This window comes from Oncorhynchus mykiss, chromosome 2 (assembly GCF_013265735.2).
Source record: "Oncorhynchus mykiss isolate Arlee chromosome 2, USDA_OmykA_1.1, whole genome shotgun sequence".
NCBI classification, from domain to species: Eukaryota; Metazoa; Chordata; class Actinopteri; order Salmoniformes; family Salmonidae; genus Oncorhynchus; species Oncorhynchus mykiss.
In genome coordinates, this window is record NC_048566.1 from 32,356,414 (window position 1) to 32,365,347 (window position 8,934).

General features: G+C 41.3%; 1 protein-coding gene across 2 annotated transcripts; it reads left to right on the forward strand.

Annotated features, from left to right (window-relative positions):
* The first annotated feature begins 514 nt into the window (after positions 1–514).
* Positions 515–8,934, forward strand: tnfaip8l2b (tumor necrosis factor, alpha-induced protein 8-like 2b). Of its 2 annotated transcripts, none has more exons than XM_021559060.2 (3): positions 515–1,011; positions 7,372–7,690; positions 7,854–8,934. In XM_021559060.2, the coding sequence occupies exons 2-3, from the start codon at positions 7,373–7,375 to the stop codon at positions 8,094–8,096; spliced, it is 561 nt and encodes a 186-aa protein (XP_021414735.1). In that variant the 5' UTR covers positions 515–1,011; position 7,372; the 3' UTR covers positions 8,097–8,934. The 2 variants fall into 2 exon arrangements, with proteins under 2 accessions (XP_021414735.1, XP_021414733.1); XM_021559058.2 differs by having other exon boundaries at positions 516–1,011; positions 7,367–7,690.

Sequence of the window (8,934 nt, forward strand, 5' to 3'; positions counted from 1 at the left end):
AAGCCAACACGAGGAGAGATAAAATCTATGGCAACCAATGCAAACAAAACTGGTAAATAGGTCTTATAGGTTAATCAGTTTTCACTGACTTCCCTCCATTTCAAACCAATGTGAGCGCAGTATTTTCAAATACTGTTCATTCATGCCAATGTAGTTATAATACAGTATATACAGTATACACTCCATACGGTATAATCCCTTCATACTCTACTATGTCACCAGGGTCAAAATTACAATGACAAAAGTAAAGCAGTGAAATGTTAAAGGTTTAGGATGAACAGATGAACTATATGAATTTATACATTGCTGGTGAGCAGATGTGACATGGAGTCCATTGCTGACAGAAGCTGCATTCCTGCAATGATGAACACAAAAAAGGTTAAGCCGCTCCCCTTTCAAATGACTGTGTTACTGGATTATTGCTAAATTCTTTCTGGGGTTTTCACTTGTCAGGACAAGCAGAGGCCCACTGTCAGCAGATAGAGAGAATGAGAGAGAGAGAAACAGTCAGAGAGAGAGTGAGAGACAGTCAGAGAGAGAGTGAGCGACAGACAAAGACATAGACAGAGACAGAGAGCGCGAGAGAGAGCGAGAGAGGAACAGAGTGGATGAGAGAGAGAAACAAAAAGAAACAGGGAGACTGATAAAGTATGAAGAGGGAGGAAAGCAAGAGAGAGATACTGTAGTTTGAAGAGGAACAAAAGTTTGAATTTGAATTTGAGGGAAATACAAGAGAGAGAGAGAGAGAGAGAAGGAAAGAGAGAGAAACACACTAAGGGGTGTGTCATAGCAATTTAGTTCCTCAAGGAAGTACAACTGACATTTATCTTGAGACGGTGGCGAGCAGCACAGATAGATGAGACACAGATAGATGAGGATTTTATGTTTATTTTCACCTGGTAGGATGAAGGGATTCCATTAACGAGTGCTCAATGCTCACAACCTGAGCCACGTGCCGTGGGGACAGACGTTTGACACGAAGGAGGGGGGGACTCTCTCTGGCACACACAGGTAAGAAGACTCTCACAGGGCTTTCTCTATCTGATAACTCAACCATGTCTTTTCTATGCACAGATAGCTCTACCTTTGACAGAAATAACATACACTCGTGCAAATATAACACTTGTGTTATTATTATAGCGAGCTTGTCCTTTTTTGTTATATCTTTCAATACAGTTTAAGTTTATGTGGATAAAGTGAGAAGGAAGGTGGTACTGAAGGACCAAATAAGATCATGTGTGAATTCCTCTTCGATAGTTTTCTAACTTACACTGGACTTGGGAGACGTGTACTGTATGTACACTCAGAGTCATGCTGGAACAGGTACAAACGGAACCCAGTCCTGACAGACAGCTGTATAACTGAGGAGAGAAACCATCTGTGCCTGGTGGAGCTTGCACAATCAAACAAGTTGTGGACTTTCTTTTCGTCTACTAGCCTACACAGATTGAGAGTGCCAGAGAGCCAGTCAGAGCGAAAGACAAAGACATGGAAATGACACAGCAAAGTGTTGGACAGACTAAGGGGTAAAAACAAAATTGGTCACCACAAACCAACTACTGTTTCTCTTCCTTAATAATAAGCCAGCAGAGTTGTGTGTCAGTCTTGAACAACAACTCTTCAAAGACTTTGAGAAACGTTACAAGACTGACAAAACATGCAAAAATCCTACTGTATGAACACTTTAGAATGAGAAACTGCCAGCATCAAACATCAAGCATTCAGTCCAACACCATTATTAATGAAGCAATACTTTTGTGATGCCAGTTTTTGGGCCATTATTGTGCCACATGCTGAACCTGCACACACAAGGGACATATCCTGATTTAGAAACCCATACCAACTAAATGCTGAGAGAAGAACTGGAAAGTTCCGCACTTTGTGAGGTCCTCTACTGAAAAGAAAGGTCTGGACCTGAGCTCAAGATAATGCCACCAGGAGTGTGTTCAACGAGGTGGTAGAACTGCATATATTCTCTGTTTGTATGATTAAAAGTCATGCCCATCCTATATGATATATTTCTATCTGAAATACCCTGAACATTTCTCCCTTCTGAATAGATACTTTAAGAACTGGGAGGCCTCATTGTCCCATAATACCACTCAAGTCTGGTGACAGGCAGCGGGTGACATAAGCCTTTAGGGCTAGTGTTAGTGGAACATGTCTGCTTGACCTGGTGCTTTGTAATAGCAGCAGTAGAAGTCACATTCTGTCTAGGGAAGTCGAAGGGACTCCACAATTCCCCTGCTAAGCCCTGTGGGAGTCCAGAGGATTTACCTGGGCGTACACACACAAACACACACAGCAGTCATCTACGGAATGCTAAATATTTACCTCTCCCACCCCGCCCCCCTGCGCATAATCTTCCAATCAGCGATCACTATCTCCAAGTCAGTCAGCACAGCTCTTCTTGATCCACACAACCTGCCCTCCTAACACTGGAGTCATGGAAGACCCACATTGCTTGGCTTTTCCCATTCCTGAAAGTGTAATAATGTCTGGTTTCATAAAATTGGTTCCTATTGTTAATGGAGAAGTTAGTGCTCTTCCATCCATAGCCTAATGGACAGCAACTCAAATTGACCTTCTTGAGTGCTCTTTAAATGTGTACATGGTCATTGTTGCTGTACTCCACATGAACTGTGTAAACATAAAAAGCATTATCAGCCTGCCCTGTGCTGTCCATTACAGGATAGTGTTTTTTTCTCTTGGCTGTCGCATGAAGACAACCCAAAAATGATATTTATACTTTAAACAACTGACCCTTAGCAGACTAGTCAAATAAACAGAGTGAACTTTCCTTTAAGCCCAGCCAAAAAGCCAGCTGTCTCCAGCTGCGGCTCCATATTTCTGCAGGGAGGATACATGGCTGATGGGTGCGCACGTCTCTCAATCCCCACTGGGCTTTTCTGCACTGGAATGAGATTGAGAGTGAATCTGAAATAGCTATCATGCTGTTCCACTTCCATTATCATCGTTAAGGGAAATTCATCTAATGAATGTTCCCGCAGAGAGCGGAGGCTTTGTACTGGAGCGTACCATTAGAAATGTGACACTGGATACGCATGTAATAAAAACCCAGTGGGATGACATATGGGAGATGTGTGTTTGCTGATTATAGAACATAGCCTATTAGTATGTCAGGATTTTTTGATTTATTGGCAGAAAAGTAATTTGCATTTATTGCTTACTGCATCAATTGTGAGTCAGATAGATGACCGTCATTTGGATCACGCACGCATGCACTAGTACACACACACCTGGACCCGTATTCATAAAGCCTTTCAGAATAGGAGTGCTGACGTAGGACCATTTCCTGTCAGTCAATATAATCTGTTTCATTATTATCTAAAAGCTTAAACAGATCCTAGATCAGGACTCTGAGACTCTGTGAATACAGGCCCTGAAGCGATTTAAAAAAGACCCATATTTGTGAAAGCCTTGTTGCCACTTAAAGGATGCCTCAATGTAAGACCTTTTGTCTAAGGGAGGATTCCAAGACAGTAAATATACACTCTTAGGGGGAAAAAAAGTGCTTTCTATAACCTAAAAGGGCTCTTCGACTGTCCCTATCGGAGAACCATTTTTGTTTCCAGGTAGAACCCTTTTGGGTTCCATGTAGAACCCTTTCCACAGAGGGTTCTCCATGGAATGCCAAAGGGTTCTACCAGTAACCAAAAAATTGTTTTTCCTATTGGATAGCTGAATAACCACTTTTTCTAGGAGTGAACGATGGGTCTAGGACCATGACTTGCTCCAATCCCCCTGTTCTGATGCAATCTAGGAGCACTTGTAGAAACCTGCCTGAGCTATTCAGCCTACCTGCCTCTCTCACATACTTGTCCACACAGGCCTTGAGTGGAGATTCAGCCCTGAAATTATCCCCACAGGATGATTGTGTATGCTCTCAACATGTAACAGAAACCAATGGTAGGAATTGTGTAACCTTTTATACAAAGTTCATAACTATTTTTACAATGTTGAAAATTATGTCGAAATGATGTGGCCACAATGTAAAGATACAGTGCCTTGCGAAAGTATTCGGCCCCCTTGAACTTTGCGACCTTTTGCCACATTTCAGGCTTCAAACATAAAGATATAAAACTGTATTTTTTTGTGAAGAATCAACAACAAGTGGGACACAATCATGAAGTGGAACGACATTTATTGGATATTTCAAACTTTTTTAACAAATCAAAAACTGAAAAATTGGGCGTGCAAAATTATTCAGCCCCTTTACTTTCAGTGCAGCAAACTCTCTCCAGAAGTTCAGTGAGGATCTCTGAATGATCCAATGTTGACCTAAATGACTAATGATGATAAATACAATCCACCTGTGTATAATCAAGTCTCCGTATAAATGCACCTGCACTGTGATAGTCTCAGAGGTCCGTTAAAAGCGCAGAGAGCATCATGAAGAACAAGGAACACACCAGGCAGGTCCGAGATACTGTTGTGAAGAAGTTTAAAGCCGGATTTGGATACAAAAAGATTTCCCAAGCTTTAAACATCCCAAGGAGCACTGTGCAAGCGATAATATTGACATGGAAGGAGTATCAGACCACTGCAAATCTACCAAGACCTGGCCGTCCCTCTAAACTTTCAGCTCATACAAGGAGAAGACTGATCAGAGATGCAGCCAAGAGGCCCATGATCACTCTGGATGAACTGCAGAGATCTACAGCTGAGGTGGGAGACTCTTTGTGAAGAATCAACAACAAGTGGGACACAATCATGAAGTGGAACGACATTTATTGGATATTTCAAACTTTTTTAACAAATCAAAAACTGAAAAATTGGGCGTGCAAAATTATTCAGCCCCCTTAAGTTAATACTTTGTAGCGCCACCTTTTGCTGCGATTACAGCTGTAAGTCACTTGGGGTATGTCTCTATCAGTTTTGCACATCGAGAGACTGACATTTTTTCCCATTCCTCCTTGCAAAACAGCTCGAGCTCAGTGAGGTTGGATGGAGAGCATTTGTGGAGCACTTTCCACAGATTCTCAATTGGATTCAGGTCTGGACTTTGACTTGGCCATTCTAACACCTGGATATGTTTATTTTTGAACCATTCCATTGTAGATTTTGCTTTATGTTTTGGATCATTGTCTTGTTGGAAGACAAATCTCCGTCCCAGTCTCAGGTCTTTTGCAGACTCCATCAGGTTTTCTTCCAGAATGGTCCTGTATTTGGCTCCATCCATCTTCCCATCAATTTTAACCATCTTCCCTGTCCCTGCTGAAGAAAAGCAGGCCCAAACCATGATGCTGCCACCACCATGTTTGACAGTGGGGGTGGTGTGTTCAGGGTGATGAGCTGTGTTGCTTTTACGCCAAACATAGCGTTTTGCATTGTTGCCAAAAAGTTCAATTTTGGTTTCATCTGACCAGAGCACCTTCTTCCACATGTTTGGTGTGTCTCCCAGGTGGCTTGTGGCAAACTTTAAACAACACTTTTTATGGATATCTTTAAGAAATGGCTTTCTTCTTGCCACTCTTCCATAAAGGCCAGATTTGTGCAATATACGACTGATTATTGTCCTATGGACAGAGTCTCCCACCTCAGCTGTAGATCTCTGCAGTTCATCCAGAGTGATCATGGGCCTCTTGGCTGCATCTCTGATCAGTCTTCTCCTTGTATGAGCTGAAAGTTTAGAGGGACGGCCAGGTCTTGGTAGATTTGCAGTGGTCTGATACTCCTTCCATGTCAATATTATCGCTTGCACAGTGCTCCTTGGGATGTTTAAAGCTTGGGAAATCTTTTTGTATCCAAATCCGGCTTTAAACTTCTTCACAACAGTATCTCGGACCTGCCTGGTGTGTTCCTTGTTCTTCATGATGCTCTCTGCGCTTTTAACGGACCTCTGAGACTATCACAGTGCAGGTGCATTTATACGGAGACTTGATTATACACAGGTGGATTGTATTTATCATCATTAGTCATTTAGGTCAACATTGGATCATTCAGAGATCCTCACTGAACTTCTGGAGAGAGTTTGCTGCACTGAAAGTAAAGGGGCTGAATAATTTTGCACGCCCAATTTTTCAGTTTTTGATTTGTTAAAAAAGTTTGAAATATCCAATAAATGTCGTTCCACTTCATGATTGTGTCCCACTTGTTGTTGATTCTTCACAAAAAAATACAGTTTTATATCTTTATGTTTGAAGCCTGAAATGTGGCAAAAGGTCGCAAAGTTCAAGGGGGCCGAATACTTTCGCAAGGCACTGTATACAAGGATGAAATAGATCATTATTTGTGTAAAGGCTTATGCTAGAAAGTGGTACCTTCTGAGCATTAGACTGTGTGTTACATTTAGGTTAGGCCCAATTCCATAGGTGTACCATGGAACCTACTGTGTTAATTTGATATTGAATACATCAAATGAACCTGCAACACAGCTGCAGGACTAAGCTGCAATGACACTAGTCCTGTTAAACGGTATGTGGTGCAACAGTTGTGTGTTTACGTGATGTAGGTGCACTCAAGTCCTCCCATGAGGGGTAGCTCTCTGTATCTTCACTCCCCTGACAGGGACACGGTGTGGGGTGAGGCTGTAGCCTTGGTGGGTATTACCCAGTGGTGTAAAGTACTTAAAGTACAAGTAAAATTACTTGAAGTACTACTTAAGTAGTTTTTTGGGGTATCTGTACTTGACTATTAATATATTTGGCAACTTTTATTTCACTATATTCCTAAAGAAGATGTATGTTTTACTCCATATATTTTCCCTGACAACCAAAAGTACTCGTTACATTTTGAATGCTTAGCAGAGCAGGAAAATTGTCTAATTCACACTTATCAAGAGAACATCTCTGGTAATCCCTACCGCCTCCGAGTTGGCAGACTCACTAAACACATGGTTTGTTTGTAAATGATGTCTGGAGTGTTGGACCATGCCCCTGGCTAGCCGTAATTTTAAAAAACAAGAACATTATGCAATCTGGTTTGCTTTAAATAAGGAATTTAAAATGAATTATACTTTTACTTTTGATACTTAAGTATATTTTAGCAATTACATATACTTTTGATACTTAAGTACATTTAAAACCAAATACTTTTAGACTTTTACTCAAGTGGTATTTTACTGGGTGACTTTCACTTGAGTCATTTTCTATTAAGGTGTCTTTACTTTTACTCAAGTATGACAATTGAGTACTTTTTCCACAACTGGTATTACCCATGGAACATCCCCTGGATGTCTCAGTTGGATTCTCTGTAATGCAAAAACAAAAAGCCCAGAAAACTGAAGTGAGGGAGATCCTGTGGCACGACTGAGCTAGGAGTTAGAAATTATTATTATTATCAGCCATAAACATTATCAGCCATAATCAGCCATCTCTGCTCACTTCTCTCTCCCAACCCCCAGGTAAGGATGGAGTCATTCAGCTCCAAGGATATGGCCATGCAGGCCCAGAAGAAGATTCTCAGCCACATGGCCAACAAGTCTGTGGTCCATATGTTCATAGACGACACCAGCAGTGAGATCCTAGACGAGCTCTACCGTGTTTCCAAAGAGTATTCAGGTAACCGCTCAGAGGCCCAGAAGGTGGTGAAGGACCTGATCAAGATAGCAGTGAAGATTGGCGTGCTGTTCAGACACAACCGTTTCAGCCCAGAGGAGCTGAGTCTGGCCCAGGACTTCAAGAAGAAGCTGCATCAAGGAGCCATGACAGCCATCAGCTTCTATGAGGTAAACATACCGGCACCTTGCATAACACTATGTTACAGTGAGTTAATCGATCATAGACCTCTATGCATTAACGGCTAATCATTCTGTATGAAAACAGATAAAAGACGATGACAACATAATAACATTGTTATCCTATCTCTATTTCCCACTTCTTCTTGTTCAGGTGGAATTCACCTTTGACAAGACAGTAATGTCGGAGATCCTGACAGGATGCAGAGATCTGCTGTTGAAGCTAGTCGACTCCCACCTCACACCCAAATCCCATGGTCGCATCAACCACGTATTCAACCATTACTCCGATCCAGAGCTTCTGACCCAGCTGTACAACCCCGATGGACCCTTTAAACCCAACCTCACCAAAATCTGCACCGGCCTCAACCGTCTGCTGGAGGAGGGGACGTTATGAGAGTGTGAGCAAGTCTACAATTGTGAGAGAGACACTGGAAGATCTGCTTGATGGGGTCTGCTTAGAACTCAAGAGAGGACTGTGTGTAAGGACAGGAAGTGTCCATGCTCTAAATAAGAACTGGCGAGATTTGTGATTCAAGTTTTACTTGATGTAGTCACTCACTGATCTGTTATTTTCCAAAAAGGGTACTGCCCAAAGTGGAAAAAAATTTGAAAATACGCAGGATGATGTATAGTTAATGTCTCCTGATGAATTGTGTCTCAACGAATGGAGTTCCTGGAAAGTCAGGATTCGGTTAAGATTGTGTCAACCACCTGATTTTTATACAGTGGAATTTCCGTCCATGGTTTCACACTCATTTACTACTATTCTATTTTTTCTCTCTCTCGACATATTATGTACTGTATAGGGAAAGAGAAAACTCAAGGACTGACTGACAGAATGAAAACAAGGGTTAAAGCAAGAGGTGAAATATAACCACAATCTAGTGGTCCAGCTGGCAATGACTCAGTACTGCATGTATCAGTACATATCAAAGAAAAAAAATAGAAGCTTATTTACAAAAACAGTGCACATCTATTGTGGAGATACAAGACAGTCATTTTATAAGACCCAAAGAGAAACTGGACTGGAATATTTAAGAACTGGCTATAAAATAATTCAGCTTTATTTGGGCCTTGTACATCATATGATTGGAAAAAAATAAAATGCCTTGTAAATTGGTGCCTTTATTGTCTATTTGTGAATATATTGACTTCACATCTTTAGTTAATGTTTTTAAAATATACAATATGTGCAATTTATCAATAAATTGACAACAATGTGTGTACATACA